The sequence below is a fragment of the Chiloscyllium punctatum genome, chromosome 32 (genome assembly GCF_047496795.1).
Source record: "Chiloscyllium punctatum isolate Juve2018m chromosome 32, sChiPun1.3, whole genome shotgun sequence".
Taxonomy (NCBI): domain Eukaryota; kingdom Metazoa; phylum Chordata; class Chondrichthyes; order Orectolobiformes; family Hemiscylliidae; genus Chiloscyllium; species Chiloscyllium punctatum.
This window is the reverse complement of record NC_092770.1, coordinates 64,796,727-64,820,962: the sequence shown is the minus strand read 5'-3', so window position 1 is coordinate 64,820,962 and position 24,236 is coordinate 64,796,727. Positions and strand designations below refer to the sequence as shown.

General features: G+C 44.6%; 1 protein-coding gene across 23 annotated transcripts in view; it reads right to left on the bottom strand.

Annotated features, from left to right (window-relative positions):
- Positions 1–24,236, bottom strand: part of nrcama (neuronal cell adhesion molecule a) — a 406,165-nt gene that overhangs the window by 92,633 nt on the left and 289,296 nt on the right. For 15 of the 23 annotated variants that reach the window (XM_072552544.1, XM_072552543.1, XM_072552546.1 and 12 more), the window contains 6 exons: positions 19,799–19,816; positions 18,835–18,940; positions 12,102–12,298; positions 5,467–5,589; positions 3,374–3,544; positions 990–1,046 (listed from right to left, as the gene is read on the bottom strand). In XM_072552544.1, coding sequence (XP_072408645.1) covers positions 990–1,046; positions 3,374–3,544; positions 5,467–5,589; positions 12,102–12,298; positions 18,835–18,940; positions 19,799–19,816 — 672 coding nt within the window. The remainder of the gene's footprint in view (positions 1–989; positions 1,047–3,373; positions 3,545–5,466; positions 5,590–12,101; positions 12,299–18,834; positions 18,941–19,798; positions 19,817–24,236) is intronic. The other 8 variants (XM_072552533.1, XM_072552537.1, XM_072552554.1 and 5 more) reach the window with 3 other exon arrangements.

Sequence of the window (24,236 nt, the reverse complement as noted above, 5' to 3'; positions counted from 1 at the left end):
GGTTTCTTCCCACAATCCAAAGATGTTCAGGTTAGGTGGATTGGCCATGTTAAATTGTCCATAGTGTCCAGAATATGTAACCATGGGAAATGGAGGGGAGGAGGGGAGGAAGGGAGGAAGGGAGGAAGGGAGGGAGGAAGGGAGGAAGGGAGGAAGGGAGGAGAGTCTGGGTGTGGACATGATGAGCTGAAAATGTGTTGCTGGAAAAGCGCAGCAGGTCAGGCAGCATCCAAGGAGCAGGAGAATTGACGTTTCGGGCATGAGCCCTTCTTCAGGCTCATGCCCGAAACATCAATTCTCCTGTTCCTTGGATGCTGCCTGACCTGCTGCGCTTTTCCAGCAACACATTTTCAGCTCTGATCTCCAGCATCTGCAGTCCTCACTTTCTCCTGTGGACATGATGAGCCTGCTTCCACACTATAGGGATTGGAAAGTTACTAATGATTACACATTTGCTGCACTGGAACAATCATCTACAGTCTCACAGCTATTATGTCTACGTGGCCATTGTCAATATTAACGTCGACAAATAATTTGGCTGCAGAGACCGTTGCCACAGAGCTTTATTCTCACCCTTGTGAATGAGTGCTGTTCAGGGATCAGGAGTCAGGGGGGGGGGGTCTCCTCCCTAACGGTGTTTATCATCTGGACCTCTGTCTGACAGCGAGATACTCAGGAGAAACATCAACCCTCCCCAGTCACCACAAGCACCAGCCAGGCAAGCCGCGTGAAGGTTAGAGAGGCTCTGTTAGTGTACGTACTGACACGACGTTGACAGTGGACAGATCCTATTGTGTTAGCTCACCCAGAATCAATTTTATTATGCAGATTGTCATCAAGTTAGTTAGAGGCTGCACGTGTTATAAGAGGTCGCGAGACTTATTTTAGTGATGGATTGATTATGATCGGCAGCTGGAAATAGCTACAGCCAGATGGTTAAGTCTAACGGGTGTTAAAACATACACACTCAGGGGCACACAATAACTCACCACCATACAGTTCAGTGCCATTCGAATAACCTGCATAAGTCTCATTGATGGCATCCACTGAAATAGATAGAACAGTATAAGCATGGTGCTGAAGAGCCAGACAAGTATAACTGAGAGCTAAGAGTGTTCCTCACACCCCTTTCCCTGGACGAACTCAATTCCACCCTCCCACTTGCTCCATTTCAGTCACATTACATCAGCAACACTACCTTCCACACCAGATCTTCTCCTAACTCTTCTTCCTTCCTCAGGATTCCTATGCACTCTTGTTATCAGGGCCCCTCCGTTTCACACATACTAAAGTTCTTGCCATTTTCCCTTCCTCTCCCGACATGGCAGGGCTTCCTCTCCTGAAGCCTCTGTACTTAACAGATTCTGCCATTCCTTCCATCTCAAGGATGACATCACGAACAAACACGTCTTTCCCTCCAACACACCCCCCACCAAACATTCAGCATTCCGAAGGGACTGCACCATCCACAATATCCCAGTGATTCCTCAGTCACGTCATTTCTCCTTCATTTAGCCGCCTCCGTTTCCACCATTACAGGGCATGGAGCACTCCTCCCAACGCATTCCTGCACTCTTTCCATTTCTTTCACTTTTGAAAGATGTCCAATACAACTCTGGGACAAATACACCAATACACAATTGCACAGAAGGGTTGTGTGGTGTCTTGAAGCAGCACATTCAATATTCCCATAATACTGAATTCCATTATTTCACATTAATGATACCTAGGAGGCAGCATTTGTTTCAATAAAACAAACTGACAGTGATGGGGTCACTTGGAGCGTCTCTCTGGATGCATTAGAGGGTGGGATCTGCAATGTACATGGGAGGAGTGTGCAGGGGCCGTGCTCTGGAATTGCTGTCACACTTGCTCTTGTTTACATTCACCAGGCATCCTCTGATGACAGGAGAAGCTAGTGAGTGCCAATTGGCATGTTAACCCACACGTGCGGACATCCTAAGCAAGAATCACCATACATGAGGCATGGATAGGAGTGCAGGACCTGCAATGAGACCTGGCACCAATCCACTTGCCCCCGTGCTATAGCACACTAACCATAGCTCAGAGAAAGCTCCAGACCATGGCACTTACTCCCAATCCCTGTTCCCACTAGATCCGGAGTTGGGAAATGGCATACAGGATCTAGGATCTTGCCAGGGCCATCCGGTAAAGCTGCGAGTCACAAACACAGACTGCAAATTAGCTGGGATACCCTAACTGGATCTTCTGTCGGCTGACACTGTTTCAAACCTTGAGCAGTGTTGCCTTCTGCGATCGATCAGCCCAGTCTCAATCCCAGGTTTCACCAAAACAACTCCCCCCCCACCCCCATGTGTGTCACAATACCCAATGGATTTCTAAAAGGTACTCATTTTGACTTATAGAGTCATAGAGATGTATGGAAACAGACCATTTAGTCCAACTCATCCATGCCAACCAGGTATCCCAACCCAATCTAGTCCCACCTGCCAGCACCCAGCCCATATCCCTCCAAACCCTTCCTACTCATATACCCATCCAGATGCCTCTTAAATGTTGCAATTGTACCAGTCTCCACTACTTCCTCTGGCAGCTCATTCCATACACTTACCACCCTCTGCATGAAAAAGTTGCCCCTTAGGTCTCTTTTATATCTTTCCCCTCTCACCCTAAACCTATGCCCTCTAGTTTTGGATTCCCCTCCCCAGGGAAAAGACTTTGTCTGTTTATCCTATCCATGCCCCTCATAACTCTACAAGGTCACCCCTCAGCCTCCGACACTCCAGGAAAAACAGTCCCAGCCTATTCAGCCTCTCCCTATAGCTCAAATCCTCCAACCCTGGCAACATCCTTGTAAATCTTATCTGAACACTTTCAAGTTTCACAACATCTTTCTGATAGGAAGGAGACCAGAATTGTACGCAACATTCCAACCGTGGCCTAACCAATGTCCTGTACAGCCGCAACATGACTTCCCAACTCCTGTACTCAATGCTCTGACCAATAAAGGAATGCATACCAAATGATGGAGTAAAATTCCGCAGCTCTCTTCACCTGATTGACCAATTCACGCACATATGAGCTGAGATGGGGAGTGCCAGAACACTGGTGCGTCAGGAAGATTTCAGCAAAGATACCCCCTTTCCTTCCTCACTCTTTCTACAAACACCTCTGGGAGCGTGCACATAATGGCAGGAGCAGGAATCCTTCATTGCCGAGGAGGTCAAACACACTACCACAGGGAGCGTCCACCTGCTCACAGAGGGCTTGGGGCAAAGCATGGAGCCCTCAGGAAGTGTGTCTTGATGGACCATTTACGTACGTGGTGTTAAGGGAAACGCACAGTCGCCCCCCAGCACCAGAGTGGTTAAAGAGACCAGGCAGTACTTACACGTCAACACCTTGACAGAGATTGGCTGCTTCTGCTGAATCGTCTGAGTGTGGTTGAACCTGGCGTAGCAGATGTAGTCCCCCCGGGTGTCCTCCGGTAGCACGTTTGAAAAGTACAGATCTCCGTTCAGACCCTGTGACACCCGTTCGTTTTGTGCAAACCTTTGCATCACTACAGACACAGAGAGAGAGAGAGAGAGAGAGAGAGAGAGAGAGAAAGAAAGTGAGTGAGAGAAAGAAAGAAAAACACACTAAGGATAAAAATGTGACCATATGGAAAGTGAGCACGCTGGCACATTTCCACTTCCATATCCCACCGTCTGGACTGTTACATTATGAATCACCTCACAGCACACCTGGAAAGACAGAATAGGATCCGTACAGTGTGGAAACAGGCCCGTCAGCCCAACAAGTCCACACCGACCCTCCAAAGAGTAACCCACCTAGATCCATTCACTCTACCCTATATTTACCCCTGACTAATGCACCCAACCTACACACCCCTGAACACTATGGGCAATTTAGCATGGCCAATACACTTAACCTGCACCTCCTTGGACTGTGGGATGAAACCAGAGCAAACCCACATAGATACAGGGAGAACGTGCAAACTCCACACAGACAGTGGCCTGAGGCTGGAATTGAACCCAGGTCCCTGGTGCTGTGAGGCAGCAGTGCTAACCACTGAGCTACCGTGCCGTCCCAGGGTAGAATCCCAGGGCTGTCCTTCAGTTATCCATAAATTCATATATTCATTGCCTCAACAGGTTCTGCCGCTCTGAGTGGCTGTGAATCCCTCTCACGCAGAAAATGTGGGCTATCACTGTATCACCCCGTCCCTGCTCTCAATCAAAGCTGGAATGATGGCTGAAAACACAGGCAGGTATCTGTCTAAAAAATCAATCATCTGAAGCAAAGAGAGCCTTTGGCTTAATGATAAATGTTCCCTCTGCACCACAGGAATCAGAAGGTAAATGGTTGAAATCCCACTCCAGACTAGAATCCAACAACTAGGCAAAAGTGAGGACTGCAGATGCTGGAAACCAGAGTTTAGATCAGAGTGGTGCTGGAAAAGCACAGCAGGTCAGGCAGCATCTGAGAAGCAGGAAAATCAACGTTTCGGAGCCCAAAACGTTGATTTTCCTGCTCCTCGGACGCTGCCTAAGCTGTTGTGCTTTTCTAGCACCACTCTGATCTAGAATCCAACAACTGCAGGGTCTGGCTTCTGGAAGGAATGGCCATGAAGGGGATGGACAGGGCATAGAATCCACATCTACAAACTCTTCAACAAGAGTCTCTCCTGAGAGATTTCCTTTCACCGTCTGAGAATCAGTCTATCCTGAGGTTAGGCACTGTGCTAACATTCTAGCTCACTGCTCAAACGACCCACATTATTTCTCTTGTCCTTCCATGTGGAAGGTAAGCTATGCCAATTTTATTCTCACCTTTCACCTCCCATGATCCCTCAGCACCAGCATCGCAACCCCCACTTGACCTTCAAATCTCCACACTCCACCCAACATCAAAAAAGCTGCTTCAACATGAGCTCTCAGCATTAAGAGAGAGTTAAAAGTCAACGTGATGTTTAAAGAGAGGCCTCTTGGAAATCTTCGCTGAAATTATATTTAATCCTTTTGTGGACTGACATTCAAGATCACGATCAATTGTCAAGTCAACAGTACTTCTCATCAGCTACTTGACCTGACTGAAATCAGTGGTCACGGTGTTTCCCCATGTGATTGCAAAGAGTCACGCAAGCAATTTGAGGAGATAAGTGGCTTTTACACTGCTCGTTCTGATTGGATCAGAGGACAACTGTTTCTGAGAGTCAGCTCCGACATGTCTGTATCTGCAATCCTGGCAGAGCCTGCTGTCCCTGGGCACAAGGGTCTATCAGTAGGACAACCTGCTAAATTAGGACATTCTGCAGAAAGTCTCAGCATAACTGGATCCCAATCCCACCCACACTCGTGTGCTTTGTGCCACTTGAGGCTGGGCAGCACTCAAGAGTTGGCCCATCCCTCCAGTCAGCTCCCAATGGCCAGACGATTTGGTACTGTACATACAAACCTGAGAGATCCGCTCTGTACTTACAGTTATCCATCCAGAAGATGATTGGAGGTGGAAGGCCAGATGGCGGGTTGCAGGGGAGGACAAGCGAAGCCCCCTCACGGACTTCAATCACGTCAATCTTCTCTTTAGCCCACATGGGGGACCCTGGAAATGGGAGCAGCAGACACCACAGTTTTAACAAAATGGACATGGCCATAAGAATGGTACTGGCGGCAACAATGGGAGGTAACATGATCGTCTGGAATTAACTTTGGGAAGATTCAGCAAACAAACACTCAACATCACCCTACTATATCCCTCTGTGCACTATAGCAGAGCAGTTACCCTGTTTACATTCAGAAACCTCTGTTACAATAGCAGAGGGTAACAAACACACTATTCGTTTACTGGCACCTATGGCATCTCCACATAGACTTATCCAACCACAACATTAACAGGGCAGGCATTAGATTGCCAAGGGAAGTCAGACTACTTATGAAAACTTGCGACAGACAGTGGTAAGGCCGCTCAAGGAACATCAGTGCAGGTCAATGATAGGTTAGTACAGCAATCCGGAATCTACAAAGTCCTGAGAAGTGAACGGCGTTTCTGCTTATAACAGGGGAATTTGCTACTGTTCCCACCCTTCCCGACTCATTCAGAATTCTTTTGGTCCCCATCCAATGGATACAGAGATTCAAGTTCTTCATTCCAACACATTGAGGGCCAGACTCACTCAGGACACACCAGCGGGAGGCACTGTGTGTGTCACGGGGAGAGCAATACTAAACGGGTTCTTCAAATGGCACATTTTCTTGTTACCCACTGAGCTCTGCTGGTGACCATCTGTCCCAGTACCCCCAGAGCTGTAGTAGATAGTGCCGTTGGAAAGGTGGACGTCAAAGGATACAAGTATCAGGGAAGAAAACATAGGAATTAATTCATGCGAGGTTGAAGCCAACTAACACAGTTACCTTCCAGGAGGATGAATTTGATGATTAAAAACAGGTCTTTGGTCAGAAAAGAAAGAAATGAGATAATTAACAAAATCAAATTCGATATTACATGGAACAAATGCACTGATAAGGTTAAAGCTAAAAAAGATTTGCATTTACGTGGTAGCACTTTACAATCTCAAGAGTAAAGTGCTTGACATAAGAAATGCGGGTGCCACTGAATGTAGCCAATTTATGCACAGCAAGATTTCCACAAACAGCAATGTGAAAACGACCAGGTAAGTTGCTTTGGTGATGCTGATTGGGTATAAATAAATAAATATCGGTAGGGGAAAACTCCCCTACCCTCCTCTAAAGTAGTGTCATGCAATCTTTCCCAACCAACTGACAGGTCAGAGTGTCAGTCTCAGAATAAGAACAATACATTCCAGAGGTGGTTCATTCCTATCTTTATAAATAAGGTTCTTGAATCAGTGGAGTTTTTCTTCATTGTTCTCTCTCAGTGCTGGCTCACCGAATGGACCATTTAAAACATTCCAAATCTCACACAGAAATTCATTCTTGCTGTTAGTGCTGTGATTTAATTGGAGTTTACTGCTTGCTATTTCAGTCATGCATTGAGGCTGCCCCTGTTTATCTGAAAATGGGGTATAGCCAGGTTCCAGGATTGTTCCATCATGATTCCTCAATGGGGTTTCTCAGAGACCTGGCTATAGCTTTCCTCACTGAGCGAGTCAGGGAGCACCACAACAAGCAGTCTAAACAATGGAAGCTGTCACCTCAGGATAGATACGTAAAGTCAGATCACAGCAGCAATCTCATACAGACTACAGCACAAGGTGGTGGGTTGTGCCTCGACGTAGTTGTTACCTCCATCTGCAAGCTATCGTGCTTTGTGGCTTTTATCTGTTTGTCAGCATAACATATATCACAGAGAATTGGTTTCTAAATCCATAATCCGGTCAGTTCTGCTCCGCTACTCAAAGAGATTCCGGCTGATCTGATAATCCTCAACACTACTTTCCTGACTTTTGCCCATAACCCTTCATTCCCTTACTGATTAAAAACCTATCTCAACCTCAACACAATCATAAAGTCATACAGCACAGAAACAGACCCTTTGGTCCAGTCAGGTCATGCCCTTGGGTGTTAAAGAATTCCACAGTTCCACTACCCTGTGACACAAGAAATTCCTCCTCACTTCGGTCTTAAATGAGACTACGCCCGCTGATCCTGGACTCTCTCACAAGAGGAAGCAACCTCTCTGTATCTATCAGAAATCTTTTATCTTTGAATAAGGTCATCCCTCATTCTTGTACGTTCCAAGAACAAGGCCAGTCTATTCAACATATACTCATTAGACAGTCCCACCATATCTGAGCAGCAGGAAAATCTACATTTCTGGCCTGAGCCCTTCATCAGGAATCATCGAAATGTCGATTTTCCTGCTCCTTGGATGCTGCCTGCCCTGCTGTGCTTTTTCAGCAACACACTCTCGACTCTGATCTCCAGCATCTGCAGACCTCACTGTCTCCTACTCCCACCAAATCTGTTATGTGAGGCACAGCTGTGCCATCATAAACCTTTTCTTGGTTGCCACTAATGCCAGCATATTTTCCCTTCGATAACAGACCCCAAACTGTTCATAGTATTCAAACTGTGGTCTCATTGATGCATTGTTTAGATTAAGCAAAACCTCCTTACTTTTGTATTCCATTCCCTTTGAAATAAAGGCCAATATTCCATTTACCTTCCGCATTACCATTGAACTGGGATGCTAGCTTTCAGTGATCCATGTACGAGGGTTCCCAAATCTCTGCGCTCGGTAGTTTTCTTCAACCATTCTCTAGAGTCACACAGATGTACAACACGGAGACAGATCCTTTGGTCCAGCTTGTCCATGCCAACCAGATATTCCAACCCAATCTAGTTCCACTTGCCAGCAACCAGCCCATATCCCTCCAAACCTTTCATATAACCATCCAAATGCCTCTTAATATGTTGCAATTGTATCAGCCTCCACCACTTCCTCTAGCAGCTCATTCCATACACACACCACCCTCTGTGTGAAAAAGTTGCCCCTTAGGTCTCTTTTATATCTTTCCCCTCTCACCCTAAATCCATGCCCTGCAGCTCTGGACTCCCTGACCCCAGGAAAAGACTTGGTCTATTTACCCTATCCATGCCCCTCATGATTTTATAAACCTCTATAAGATCACCCCTCAGCCTCCGACGCTCCAGGGAAAACAGCCCCAGCCTGTTCAGCCTCTCCCTACAGCTCAAATCCCTTGCAACATCTTTGTAAATCTTTTCTGAAGCCCTTCAAGTTTCACAACATTCTTCCGATAGGAAGGAGACCAGAATTGAACACAGTATTCCAAAAGTGGCCGACTTAAATAATCTTCAGTTCCTCTATTCTTGCTGCCAAGAAAACACTAGCTTCCATTTCTCCATATTATGTTCCATCTATCAGCAACAGTTTTGGTTGAGACCGATGTCTTGGAGTTTATTTACAACACTTACAAGGCTCCGATATCATAGGCTTATACACATACATTAGGGGGCGGCACGGTGGCTCAGTGGTTAGCACTGCTGCCTCACATAGCCAGGGACCCGGCTTCGATTCCAGCCTCGAGCGACTGTGTGTGGAGTTTGCACATTCTCCCAGTGTCTGCGTGGGTTTCCTCCGGGTACTCTGGTTTCCTCCCACAATCCAAAGATGTACTGGTCAGGTGAATTGGCCGTGCTAAATTGCCCATAGTTTTAGGTGCATTAGTTGGGGTAAACTTAAGGAATGGATCTGGATGGGTTACTCTTCGGAGGGTCGGTGTGGACTTGCTAGGCTGAAGGACCTGTTTCCACACTGTAGGGAATCTAATCATCTAATTCATCACTGTGTTTGTAGATGTTACTGTACGGTAACTAGTAACCTGGAACCTAATACCATTGTGACAGATGGTGAGATTTGAACTAAAAAAAACTGGATTAAAACGTTAGACCAACGGCAGAATTGTTGTTAAAAATCCATACAGTTCACTAATACCCATTAAAAAAGCAAGTCTGCCATTCAGATGGCACAGTGGCTCAGTGGTTAGCACTGTTGCCTCACAGCACCAGGGACCCAGGTTTGATTTCAGCCTCGGGCGACTGTCTGTGTGGAGTTTGCACATTCTCCCCGTGTCTGTTTGGGTTTCCTCCGGGTGCTCCAGTTCCCTCCCACAGTCCAAAGATGTGCAGGTTAGGTGGAAGAGCCATGGGGAATGCAGGGTTACAGGGGTGGGCAGGCTGTTCTTTGGAGGGCTGGTGTGGACCCGAAAGGGCCAAATGGCCTGCTTTCACACTGTAGGGATTCTTATCTGGTCTGGCTGACATATGACTCCAGCCCCACAACAATGTGGTCAACTCTTAACCACCCTCTTGGCATTTAAGAATGGACAATGAATGATGATCCATCCAGTGACGCCTAAATCTCTCAGGTGAATAAAAGAATTATATATACACAACCGACTGACTGAAAACACTATACTATCCCCATGCCACACAGAGAGTGGCTGAAGTGGGGCGGGTACCACTCGCTCACCTTGATGCCATCTAACTGCTATAAAAGTACGATGTCTGTATGGTCTGGAATCTCTGCCGATGGGACAGTGGAAGCCATAATTATAAGGTGAAAAAAATGCATGCAGCTAAATCACGCAAGCAAAAACAAAGTACAAGGCCAGATAATTCTGTTTTGTGTGGCATAAGGATAAATCTTGACCAGGACTCTAGGATATTTCCATTACTCCCTTTCAAACAACCTGGAGAGATCCATTAGATTCACCTGGGTGGGCCCAAACCCCCAGTTTAACGTGTGCACCCCTAGCAAGTGCAGCACTCCCCCAGCTCGGTCAGTGCAGAATGACTATGTTCGAGTGTCCAGAGTAAGACCGAACCCGCAATCTCCCCAACATGCACTGATTTATAGGAAACTTCACTCTGCTTCCAAAAGCTACAATGCAACAATGGATTTGCAAACAAGGTGAAAGATCACACAGCACTGGGCTAGAGTCCAACAGGTTTATTTGCAAACACTAGTTTTTGTAGCACTGCTCCTTCATCAGGATGAAGGAGTAATGTCGTGAAAGTCAGCATTTTCAAATAATCCTGTCAGACTTTAACCCGGTGTCGAGTGACTTTTCACCTTGTCCAACCCAGTCCAACTGGCATCTCCACATCATTGAAAACAAGAGCTGAGACAAGTCCCAAACCATCACTTTCCACAAACTTCAAGAACAGCAAGCAAGCATATCACTGCAGGCAAAGATCACAGCCTCCAAATCGACCCCTCCTTAAGCTGCCTTGCAACCAAAAATACTCTTTGAAACTTAGCGACCACAATGTGTCTGCACATCATGCAGGGCTATTGATATTTCACTGTGGGCTGAACTCTCACTTGATACAAGCACAGTATTGGGGACATAGTGAAGACACCTTATCCATAATTTATATTTACCTTTCGACAAGCCAGCCTAGCAGTGGTGGAGAGTCATAATTTACACCCTAGCATCCTGTTCTTTGACTCTAACACACAGAACACTAGAAGGAGAGCACACAACTGGTAAACAAAGCTTCAGCTCCACCATTAGAAACATGCTGCATTTGTTGTTTGACAATGTAATTATCTCTTCGCAGTCAACTGAGTGCAACACATCCACATTCGTGCCAATCCACCCTGAGGCAGATTCCCAGCATCAGGCCAGCAACTAAAAGATCAGCATCTCATCTAATGCATCTCACACACAGACCTTTTTTATTTCACCTAATGTTCCCTTTGGGTGCAAAGGTCTCCTCAATAAAAATGACATGTTGCCTCGTGGAAGATTCACTATTCCATAAGATGTAGGAGCAGAAATTATCCCATTCAGCCCATTGAGTCTGCAAAGTTTCTCAATCCCATTCTCCCAGTAACCCTTGATCCCCTTGACAATCAAGAACCTATCCATCTCAGTCTTAAAGAGGCTCAATGACTTGACCTCCACAGCCATGTGTGGCAGTGAATGCCACAGATTCGCCACTCTCTGGCTGAAAAGGTGTTTCCTTATCTACGTTCTAAGAGGTCTTCCCTTTACTCTAAGGCTGTGCCCTCGGGGTCTAGTCTTTCCTACCTATGTAAACAACTTCCCGACATCTACTCTGTCCAGGCCATTCAGTATTCTGCGTGCTTCAATTAGATTCCCCACCCCCCCCCCAACCTTCTAAACTCCAAGGGGTACAGACCCAGTGTCCTCAAACATTTCTCATATGTTAAGCTTTTCATTCCTGGAACGACGCTCATGAACCTCCTCTGAGCACGCTCCAGGGCCAAAGGGAATCTGAAAGGGTGGACACCTCAAGTTTTTGAATGACTCAAATCACATCAAAACAATTAAAAGAAGGTTTTATACTAGAAAGAAGCCTGAGTTTTTAATCTACCAGCAACTGCATCTCAAAAGGCATGCGCATTAGTTTGCCCATGAATATTTGACGAATGCAGTGTACGCCAATATTGCAAAACGCCATCTTTCTTAGCAGAAGGTATGGAACATGGCAAAGTCAGAGATAGTTTTGCTGGTCAGTGTATAATCACTGCTGTTGGGCAGAACAATATTTGGTGTGGATATCAGCTCCTTCCTGTCTCTGAGAGGTAATCAAATACATGGATCAAAGTCACAGTAATAGTTAAACAACACATTTACTCACTGGACTGGCGGATGATAATCTTGTTGGACAGGGCTGTGCCGCGATCGTTTCTTGCTGTACATTGATACTCTCCTTCGTAAGTTTCTGCTTTCCCGCCACCCACAATGTTAATGAGCAGCGTCCCTGAGTTTGGCTTCATTGTCACGCGCGGGTCTTTGTCCAGGTTAAAATGGGTTCCATTGCGGGTCCAGGAAAACCTACAGAAAGGTGCCGTGCAATTAAAAACAACAGCAGATCTTCAATTTGCAAGGTTCCCGGAGCAAATTTATATATAATTTACACCATGTAGTGCAAAGTTCTTTGCCCTCATTTTTCTGAGAACATAAGAGAACGGGTGAAGTACTGAACATATTCACTTTGAATCAGAAGGCTGTTGGGTCATGCCCCACTCCAAACTTTCAGAACCAAAGCCAAGCTGTCACTGTGGGAGACAGGGTGGTCTTTGGTCTGAGACAGGAGAAAGTGGTCCTATTGTCTTCATTAAACTATTGCTTTGACCAACCTCAAGAACATCCGAGTCCTGATTCTTAAGTAACAGTGTCACAGAATTATTACGGTGCAGATGGAAGCCATTCAGCCCATTGTGCACAGACCAGACAACAAGGTAGGTACCCAGAATGAATGCCTAAGTCAATTTATGATGAGTTTAAACTCAGATAACATCCTAACTAACAGAACCGACCTTGGGCACAATTTGTACGCCAAAGACTGGAAAACACAAAACGGGAAAGGAAAAAGCCAGGATCCTTCTACTTTGACCTCTTGCAATACAAAGAAATGGCGACATGCAATATTTAACAAGGTCACAAAATACCAGAATTCATTCATTGGTTACCTCAGGGGAAAAATACATCCAGTCATAACTGCACTAATTGCAAATCTAGGACAGGAAATGCAGAACAATAAAACCAGGTCACATATGCATCACAATGACGGGTACTGCAAGAGACCTGAAAGCAGGCAACTCGACTTATTTTAAAACCAAATAAAAACCAAGCCCTGACTCATAACACAGGGCACAATGGTAAAGAAAAACATGATGGGGGAAAATCAGAAAACCATAAAATTGTTACAATGTAGGTGGTGGTTACTTGGCTCTTTGTTCCTCCACTGGCTTTTCAAATGAGCACCATCACCTATTGCCAATCTCCCACCTTATCCTCCCATAGCCTTGCACACTACCTTGTATCATTCAATCTCCTCAAGAATTGATCCTGCCTCAGTCCAACCTGCCTTCAGCGTTTTCCCAGCTTGTGCATTTCGCACCCAAACTGCTCGCTGTGTGAAGAGCATTTCTTTTTCTCTTATCACCCTTGCTGCTTTTGCACATCACTTTAAATCTATGCCTTCTTGTTCTCGTTCCTTTTATGAGCATGAATGGCTTCTCACCATCTCCTCTGTCTAACCTGCCCATGCTGTTAGAGACCCCTATCAAACTTCCTCTCAACCCCCTCCTCCTCTCCAAGGAGAACAGCCTGGACTGCTTCAATCTATCCTCATTTCTGAAGCTCCTGGAGCCATTCTTGGAAATTACTGCTGTACCCCCAGCAGTGCATTCCCATCTTTTCAATAACATGGCACCCACAAAAGAACACAACAGCCGAGTTCGAGCACTGCTTTTATTGGTCTGTGCATTGAGTTGAGACATCTTGTTATGGCTGTACAGGACATCGGTGAGGCCACTTTTGCAATACTGCATTCAATTCTGTTCTCCCTGCGACAGGACGTTGTGAAACGTGAAAGGTTTCAGGCAGGTTTACAAGGATGATGCCAGAGTTTGAGAGTATGAGCTATAGGGAGAGGCTGAATTGGCTGGGGCTGAGGCTGAGAGGTGAGAGGTGACCTTCTCGAAGTTTATAAAATCATGAGGGGCATGGATAGGTGAATAGACAAGGTCTTTTCCCCAAGGTAAAAACAATGACTGCAGATGCTGAAAACCAAATACTGGATTAGTGGTGCTGGAAGAGCACAGCAGTTCAGGCAGCATCCAACGAGCAGTGATTTCACTGCTCGTTGGATGCTGCCTGAACTGCTGTGCTCTTCCAGCACCACTAATCCAGTATAAGGTCTTTTCCCCAGCTTAGAGAAGTATAAAACTAGAGGACATGAGTTTAAGGTGAGGGGAACTATTTAAAAGGGACCTAAGGGGCAATTTCTTCACACAAGTGGATGCATGGAATGTGCTGCCAGGGGAGGTGGTGGAGGCTGGTACAATTACAACACTTAAAAGACATTTGGACGGGTATCTGAATAGGAAGGGTTTAGAGGGATATGGGCCAAATGCTGGCAAATGGGACCAGATTAATTTAGGATATTTAGGAGATGGACCAAAGGGCCCGTTCCCATGTTGAACATCTCTACGACTCTATGAGTGTCTTGTACAAGTTCAACTTACCTCCTTGTCCTCATATGCTCCGTCTCCCATAATAAAGCCAAAGACACTGTAGGCTTTATTACCTGCCCTTAACAGCTGGCCTGCCACCTTCAATGATCTGTGCATATCTGCACCCAGGTCCTCCTACTCCTGCACCCCCTGTAGAATTTTAGCCCCTATTCTTATTGACTTTCCAATGTTCTTCCTTCCAAAGTGTATCAGCTTACACCTCTTTGCACAAACTCATCTATCACGTATCTGCCCACTCAACCAACTGGTCCATGTCTTTTTGGACTTCCGCTCTTGCCTCTTCATGGCTTACAATTCTTCCAAATTTCTTGTCATCTCCAAAACTGTACCTCGCACACCAAGAGCCAGATCATTAGCACCTGTCAGGAAAAGTAAGTGCCCCCCAATACCAATCCCTGGGGACCTCCAATGCATAATTTCGTCCAAACTAAAAAATACGAATTGATCATTCATTTGTCTTCTCTCCCTCAACAAATTTGAATCTTCTTTCATACTGGGCTCGATGAGGCAACATATCAAACATTTGTGGAAATCCTGGTATATCACTTCAATGGCATTATGTTCATCGAGTCAATCATCTCTTCAATACCTCCAGCAAGTTAGTTAAACACAAGCTCCCCTTGTACAATCGATGCTAACTCCTCATAATCAACCCACCCTCTTTTTAAACCATGTGACTACTGATTCTATCCTGAACAATTGTTTTGAGAGGCATCCTGGCAACGTAAGCTAGACTGACTGGTCTGTAATATCTGGGTTAATCCTCAAAATGTTTCTCGAACAAGGCCACAAAGTTTGCAATTTTCCAGTCTTCTGTTACCTCGCCCAAGTCCAGGGAAGACAAAAATTGTGGCCAGTGCCCCTGCAATTTGTACCCTCACTTCCTTCAAACCCCTTCGATGCATCTCGCCTGGCCCTGGTTTCTTGTTAATTTTAAGCACAAGAATCTGTCTAAGACTTCTTCTTTATTAAGTGTGAACTCTTCTAGTTATCGGATTTTCTACTCTGTCACCATGATCTGAGCAGGATCCCCCGCATTTATAAAGCATTCATTTAACACCTCAACCATGCTCCCGTCTCCATGTTTAAATCCCACTTGTGTCTCTCATTGGCCTTACTCCTCTTTAATCACTCTTGTCTGATTTACCTGCTTGGAGAAGACTTTGAGATTGCCTTCACAGAGTCATAGAGGTGTACAGAATGGAAACAGACCCCTTTGGTCCAACTCATCCATGCCGACCAGATATCCTAACCTAATCTAGTCCCATTTGCCAGCACTTGACCCACATCCCTCTAAACCCTTCCTATTCAAATACCCACCCAAATGCTTTTTAAATGCTGTAATTGTACCAAACTCCACCATTTCCTCTGGCAGCTCATTGCTTATACGCACGATGCTTCACATGAAAAAGATTTCCTTTAAGTCCCTTGTAAATCTATCCCCTCTCACTCCAAGTCTATGCCCTTTAGTTCTGGATTCCCCCACCCCAGGGAAAAGACCTTGTCTGTATGTCCTATCCATGCCCCTTGTGATTTTATAAACCTCTATAAGGTCACTCCTCAGCCTCTGACACTTCAGGGAAAACAGCCCCAGCCTATTCAGCCTCTCAAATCCTCCAACTCTGGCAAAATCCTTGTAAATCTTTTCTGAACCCTTTCAAGTTTCACAACATCTTTCTGATAGGAAGGATTCCAGAATTGCACACAATATTCCAATCAGTGGTGTAACCAATGCGCCTTTATGTTAGCTGCCACTCTCAGCTTATAATTCCTCGTTGATTCTCTAATCTACTTTGTCGCCTCCCCTTTATGGTAGTCTTTGGCTGTCCAATGTATTTTCTGCGTTTCATCTGTAAGAGCACAGTTTTTATATCCAATGTTAATTATTACCTCCTTTGTCATCCAGGGAGCTCTGGATTTGTTGGACCGACCTTTCCCATTTGAGGGAATATACCTTGACTGTACCCAAACCACATGCTCTTCAAAGGCAGCCCAGTAGTCATCTTTCTGCCAACCTCTTGTTCTGATCGATCCTGCTCAGCTCTGTTCTTGCCTTCCCGAGGTCAGCACTCTGCCAACTGATTTTTCTTACTCTGAATTGTTGGACATCATTCCCCGGCACCATCCTGAACCTAACGATGTAATGATCACTGTCTCCTAAATGCTCCCTTACTAGAACTTGATATACTTAGTCCACCTTATTTCCAAGGACCAAGTCATTTATTGTTGGACTGGACATATCCTGCTGTAGGAAGCTGTCCCAATTACAATCTAGGATCATTTTCCCCTCACTGGCCCTTACACTATCAGTATTCCAGGCATCTGTCATTAGTTATCAATAACGTTGGCATTTCGCAAATACTTCCTTGCAGATATTTTTTCTCTAAATCTTTTCCACTGGTTGGTGAGCTGTAGACTACACTGAACCCTTGTACACCGCTGTATTCTTTTTATTCCTTACTTCTAGTCAAATTGACTCGGAGACATCCTCATTTTCACGCACTGCCATGCCCTCCTTCACCAATATTGTTACCCCTCCTGATTTCCTTTCTACTCTTTCTCAAACAACTTCTACCCAAGAATATTTCACAAGCAGTCTTGCCCTCCCTTGAACAATAAATGAAATTGCTAGAGAAACTCAGCAGATATGACAGCGTCTGCGAAGAGTGAAGTAGAGATAACATTTGAGCCCAGTGACCCCTCGTCAGAACATAGAGTCAGATCTGCTGAGTTTCTCCAGCAATAGGTATTGTTATTTTATTTTTGCCCTTCCTTCAGTTAGGTCTTTATTATCATCACAACCTTATTTACTATATTTCATGCACATTACCTTTGTTTTAAACATTATTCCTTTCTCCCTTACTCTGACTTCACTTGTTAACTTGCTATTTGCCAGCTGTATTTTGCAAACCAGAATAGTCATCTGTACTATTCTTACTTGGTTCCTGCCAAGTTAATTTAAACACTTTCCAAAATAATCAAGAGCTGGTATAAAACGTGATGGAGGGAAAGGCATTCCTCTGACAGTAGAATGGCCTAAAAGAGGTACACTTTGCACTGTTCTTTGTTTTGAACAGAGGTATTAAGACAGAGGTAATGATTTGTCTATTTGAGTCCAATAAAGTAGAGAGCTTATGAGGCCTTCAGATTTGCTTTTTCAAAAGGTTGGAACAACAGAAGCAGCCTGAATGGATGGAATCAAGCTACCCCAGAAACAGGATTTTAAATTTCAGTTTTTCAGTATCAGTTGTCTTGAAGCTGGATGTGGAAGCTGTTTTTCCTCTGTGTTACAACTAACAGCTGGGATTCTCTTTCTGCTGCAAGAATCGACTGTGAGACAATCTATTTCACTGAATTTGCCTTGTCCAGAGGTGCAATCCTGGGATGTCGCTATATTGGAACAGTTACTGTTTCGTAGTTAAATAGTCTATCATTCTGTTAAGTTCTCCAATAGAGTTAAGCTATTCCAATTTCTTCTTTCTCTTGTTGCATTTTAATGACAGTGCTTGAATAAAGTGTGTTTTGCTTTAAACCCAAGAGTTTGACCAAACAAGTTGCACCCAGAATGCAACCCCTAGGACTTGCCTTTTAAATAAGGAAACGTTAGGGTCTGGGCTTGACAGGGTTTGGTCTAGTTTATTAACATTCCATAGTTGGAAGGTCCAAAGCAAAGAAAAGCTCCAATGTCTGATGATGTGACAAGGGTTGATTTCAATGAGTTCAAAATGGAGAGGGACAAACAATTTTGAGGATGGTACTTTAATCTCAAGGCCTATAATTCATCTCGGATCTTAATAAATTGTTCAGAACATCTCACAACTCCTCATACACAATGTGCCTTCAGCAAGGGTCACTGGACTCGAAACATTAACTCTACTCTCGCTCCTCAGATGCTGAATTTTTCCAGCTATTTCTGATATGTTTTCTGATTTCCAGCATCTGTAGTTCTTTGCTTCCCCCCCCCTCACACGCAATGCACTTCAGAATAAGGCAACGTGACCGAACATGCCAACCACTTTTCACGAGGCAGAATTGTACCAGTGGGCAAAGGGGTGAAGACTAACCACTTCATTTGTGTCTGATTCAGGGGTGGGTGGGGGTAATATTGGCCACGGCAAATTGAGGAGGAACAGTCAAAGAAATGGATGTAAGAGAAGGAGCAAGCAAATCTGAGAGAGGGAGGATTGGTGAAATCTGAACAGGAGAGAGATGTCAAGAAACAACGTGATACTCGTTCTGTTTGTCAGCTCCTATAACCCCTCACATTCTGATTTCTGCATCTGTGGCTCCCCTTTGAAATAGCTGGTGATCCTGATGAGCAGTACAAACCTGGGAGCTGGCTTCCCTTTTGCCTCACACTGGATCAGTATGTTATCCCTTGGATCGATTATGTAATCCTTTGGAGACTGGTGGGTGATTGTAGGAGGTTGCGGCACTGGATGGGGAAAAGAAGTAAAGAACTGAGAAACCACAAATTAAAACAATATTCAACCATTAACGGGACATTACAGCAGTTCTGAAAACAACACTCCAAAAATTCGTTCATGCCAGCTTGCCACATCAATAAGAATCCTTCAAGCTGCACGCAGGTTCGGTGCTGCTGAGGAGACTCTGAGCAAAAGTTCAGCTTCTCACCAGCTTGCTCCGTTGGCTCAGCCCATGACTCTCTGCTTCCCTGCATATACCTCAGAAGTCTGCTCAATTTTACAGGGGTTACCAAGCCCCCAGGCTGGTCTGGAAAGTGACAGAGGGAAGAAAGAGCCCCAGTCCCCTCCAATGATTCTTCAGAAACAATAGCCGTGTGATTAAAATGGATTTTGATTCCAAATCTCTTTTCATCAGTGGGTGATCAAAAACAAAAATGGTCCCCAAGGCTTAGAAAACAGGGCAGGCAGCAACCATCAGGGAAACAGTAACAGGGGAATGGCAACCCCCCCCCCACAATTCCATTGGACTCCAATACTGCTGGAGCGCCCCCCCCCCACAATTCCATTGGACTCCAATACTGCTGGAGCGCCTTGCTAGATTCTGGCTTGACCAGGCAAGCAGTCATTGGTTGAACCAGGTCCCAGCGGATGTCCCAACACGTTTCCACAACACAAGCAGTGAATTGTTTGCGACACACTATTATCACACAGTCACAGCAAAAAAAAACAAGGAGCAATGCACATGCAGTGACGACCTTGGGCAAGGCTGATTCAGGCATTAAGAACGGCAAACAACTACAATACTTCAAACCAAAAGGAACACACTTTGGGGCTTTCGCCAAACATCTTGCAGGACACCAACTTACGTTCATCCAGAATTTTTGCTTTAATCCCCAGAATCAGCAAATCAGAGGGTAAACAGAACAGATTCAGGGGGGAGAAAAAACACAAATGCTTGTAAATATGTAAGTATGAAGAAAATTGCCACCATACACTTACTGTATAACACGTGCCAATTGTTTTGAATACAGTTCGATTCCTCCTCAAGGTTAATTAACAAAAAGTAGGTTGGTCAACTAACGGTTACTTTGAAAGAAATCTCTTTTGTACTTTAGAAATCAAATCTCATGTCAATGGAAGAAACTGAAGAGAAATAGATTACTTTCTGGTTAAGGCAAGTTTGAAATTTAACTGATCCCACAAAAAAAACCTTATGCTTTTTTTAAAAACAAGAATTGGATGACAACAGAAAATGTTTTTGTTCTGCAGTTATTTTGCATGTCATTATTCTATACTAGGTGTGTGTTAACAGGGTCTGCCTCTCCATCATCCAGCTAATCATGGACAGCAACCAACATCACATTATCTCGGTGCCTCAACTGAAAGGCACTCTGAGCTCCATTTCCTCTGTGCCATCAGACAGTCCAAGAACAGCACGGGTTAAATATTGAATAAAGCTGTTGTGACACTGCCCATCAAAGGAGGAATGACACTGCACTATGGTTTATTACAGTTCTCTTTGATGAATAAAGCAAAATCAGTTTCCTAACAAGCCTGAAGCGCATTATTCCACACAGTTACAGACATTCTGTCACTTGCTATAATGTCTGTTTAAAAAAAAAAGCCGCACATATCTTTACAAGGACTGCACCCAGCCCTTCCTGCTTCTGAACAGCTGCTCTGAGACACACACACAGCCCTGCTTTAATTGCCAGACATATTGCATTTAAGATGAAAGAAAAGCTGTTCACTTAGTTAGCTTGTAAATAATTAAAACCATCCATCACAGAATCGTGCATCACACTCCTATACCTCAGGAAATGATCTGAATAGCTCTCATGTTAAATGAAGTACAACACAGCATTAAATTCCTTTTTTGTAAATGAGGAGAAATTGTAAAGCAAATTAGCCAAACTAGATTGTTTTTCACTTCAAAGATTTCCACAATGAAATCCTATTTTCTATTCTTCTTATAAGTGCTATTAAACAATTGCTCACCTTAGTTCTGATAGTGTCCTGCAATATATATAATTTTAACTGCAAACATTCAAATTTGAGCTTCAGTCCAGTATCAATAATCTTAGGAAGCTCATGGGATGATTCTACAGAGTGACAGACACCGGCACACTGTAAATGAAGGATGTCAGTTTAAACGTTGAGGCACACTGATGGAACAGGAGAAAGTGAAAACTGCAGATGCTGGAGATCAGAGTTGAGAGTGTGGTGCTGGAAAGGCACAGCAGGTCCAGCAGCATCCGAGAAGCAGGAAAATCGATGTTTCGGGCATAAGCCCCCATTCCTGACAAAGGGCTTATGTCTGAAATGTCAATTTTCCTGCTCCTCGGATGCTGCCTGACCGGCTGTGCTTTTCCAACACCACACTCTATGACACTGATGCAACAGAGAGGAGGAGGCAATTTTCATTTGCACCCTTAATTGTGAAATGCCTCATTCCATTGGGCTCTTTGACCTTCTGCAGCCTTGTCCATCCCACGTTGCCTCTGAAAACTTGTTCAATATGCACTGCCTATTCATTCAACTCTGGTCTACAATGGACCTCTCCTTCTCCTATCCGTCACTACTACCCTCTTCAGTATCTTCATCTTCCAATGGCATCACTGCATCCGCTATTACTCACTTACTGCCTGTTCTATCTTCTACTGCTTTTTGTCAATTGTATCAATGATTTGGATATGAATATAGGAGGTATGGTTCGTAAGGTTGCAAGGGACACTGAAATTGGTGGTGTAGTGGGAACTGAAGATGATCTCTGAGTGCAACGGGACCTTGATCGGATGGGCCAATGGGACGAGGAGGGACAGGTGGAGATTAATTTAGATAAATGTGAGGTGCTGCATTTTGGTCAGGCAAATCAGGGCAGGATGCCATGATGGGGAGATTTGTACTTCTCTGTGAAAAATACAGTGAAAAGTTGAATATGTGAGAGTAAATTTTTATTCTATTCCATTAATGGTATGGCCCTGAGACTATTGCCAAACAGAGACACCTACTGGTGCAGAAGCATAGTTCCTTGAAATAGGAGTCTCAGGTAGACAGGGTGGTGAAGGAAGCATTTGGCTCAAATGCTTTCATTGGTCAGAGAATTGAGTATAGGAGTTAGGATGTTATATTGTGGCTGTATAGCACATTGATTAGTCCACTTTTAGAATACTGCATGCAATTCTAGTCTCCCTGCTAGTGGAAAGATGTCGTTAAACTTGAAAGCATTGAGAAAAGATTTACAGGTGTTGCCAGGATTGAAGCGTTTGAGTTATAGGGAGGGGCTGAATAGGCTGGGGCTGTTTTCCCTGGAGCGTTATAGACTGAGGGCTGACCTTATAGAGGTTTATAAAATCATGAGAGGCATGAATAGGGTAAATGGACAAGGTTTTTTACCCTATGGTAGTGTTGTCCAAAACTAGGTTTAGGTGAGGGAAAAGATTTAAAAGGGACGTAAGGGACAAATGTTTCATGCAGAAGGTGGTATGTTTATGGAACTAGCTGCTAGAGGAAGTGGTGGAGGTGAGTACAATTACAACATTTAAAAGACATCTGTATGGGTATATAAATAGAAAGGGTTTAGAGGGATATGAGCCAAATGTTGGCAAACAGGACTAGATGAGTTCCGCATATCTGGAAGGCATGGACGAGTTGGACCAAAGGGTCTGTTTCCATGATGGAAAACTGTACAACTCTGATTTCCAAACAAAGCATTTGGACATTATTGGAACCACTGCATATGTTATGTATCATGTCGACAAGGGTGAATGCAATAAAAAGTAATTCATCCGCCAACATGAACACCCTTCGCTCTGATGAGCAGAAACTTTGTAGAGAAAAGCACTCTTCTAAAACAATCAATCACTGTTACATTGTGATCGAGAAGTACTCAAATGGGTAACGTTTGGTCCTTCTCTGGTTGCCTGAGGCTGACAAAGGGCAATAGATTTCAATTAGGACAAATCTTCTTCCTGACCTCTCCGCCCCCACTCCCTCTCCGGCCTATCACCCTCACCTTAACCTCCTTCCATCAATCGCATTCCCAACGCCCCTCCCCCAAGTCCCTCCTCCCTACCTTTTATCTTAGCCTGCTTGGCACACCTTCCTCATTCCTGAAGAAGGGCTTATGCCCGAAACGTCGATTCTCCTGCTCCTTGGATGCTGCCTGATCTGCTATGCTTTTCCAGCAACACATTTTTCAGAATAGATTTCAAGCGTTTGAGAGGTTTTCCGAACATCAGAAATCAATCTATGACATTTGAAAAGCAATTCTCCCTCTACTGTCTAATTCTCCCTTTCCTTTTGTATCGATTCAAAATCTTGTCGGAGGGCTGGATTTTCAATGGACTGTGGAGTCAGGGGTCCAGTGTGGATGTGATTCCCAAGCTGCCAATCAGGTGGTCATCTCAGGATCTATACAACTCTGGGAAGAGAGTGTACGTTTTGAAGAAACTGTAGCAGGAGGAGGAGGGTTACAGTCTCCGCCAATTAACAGCCTCTTAAGCTTCGTATTAAGGTTGCTTTCTAGTGCAAAATTGAATGTATAAAGTTTATTTTACTGAGCCCAAGCCGTCTTATGCATATTAAGTACAGCTATTGGGTTTGGCAGGGAGGGGTAGAAAAGGCACTGAGAGATCATTTATCTTGGGAATTTACTGGGACTTTATCTGAGACCCATGCATGACCACTGGCCTGTCTTTTCTCCCCCCTGCTTCAGCCAAAGAAACACTGTTGGCCTTCCAAAGGCAGTGTCAGTCTCCAACATGGCTACTGCTTCACTTTGTTGCTGGCATCCAGCAGACAGCTCCTGCCTCCTGCATCAAGATCACCTCCAGGGCAATTAGACCATTCGAACTTAAAAATGAACATGGGGTCAGAACCGAAATCAAGTCGGTGTTCCGGACCTGGCTCTGAAAAATTCAGCGCTTGTTCTTGATTGGACTCAGTCAATAATCAAGCCAGTGTTCTAGAGATGTGTACCTGGCCAATGAGGGCCAATGCATGGTGATCAGGGGGGTGGAATCACTGGAAGATTTTCCTCTCCCTCGTCAGAGGCCTGTTAAGATTAGCTAATGCAGCATAAAGTAACAGTGTAAATATGAGGGAGCAGGGCATCTTCTGTGGCTGCACAGGCTTTCAAAATGTGCACTCAAGTTTTCAAATACAAAGAGGGCAATTGTGAGCTGCTAACAATGTGGCAACAGTAAGTTAATCTCTGACATCTTGCATTATTTATCCTTTGATAAGTCATCTCGATATCTGTTTTGAGAAAGGCATTGTACCCATTATGCATTGGTTGGTCCA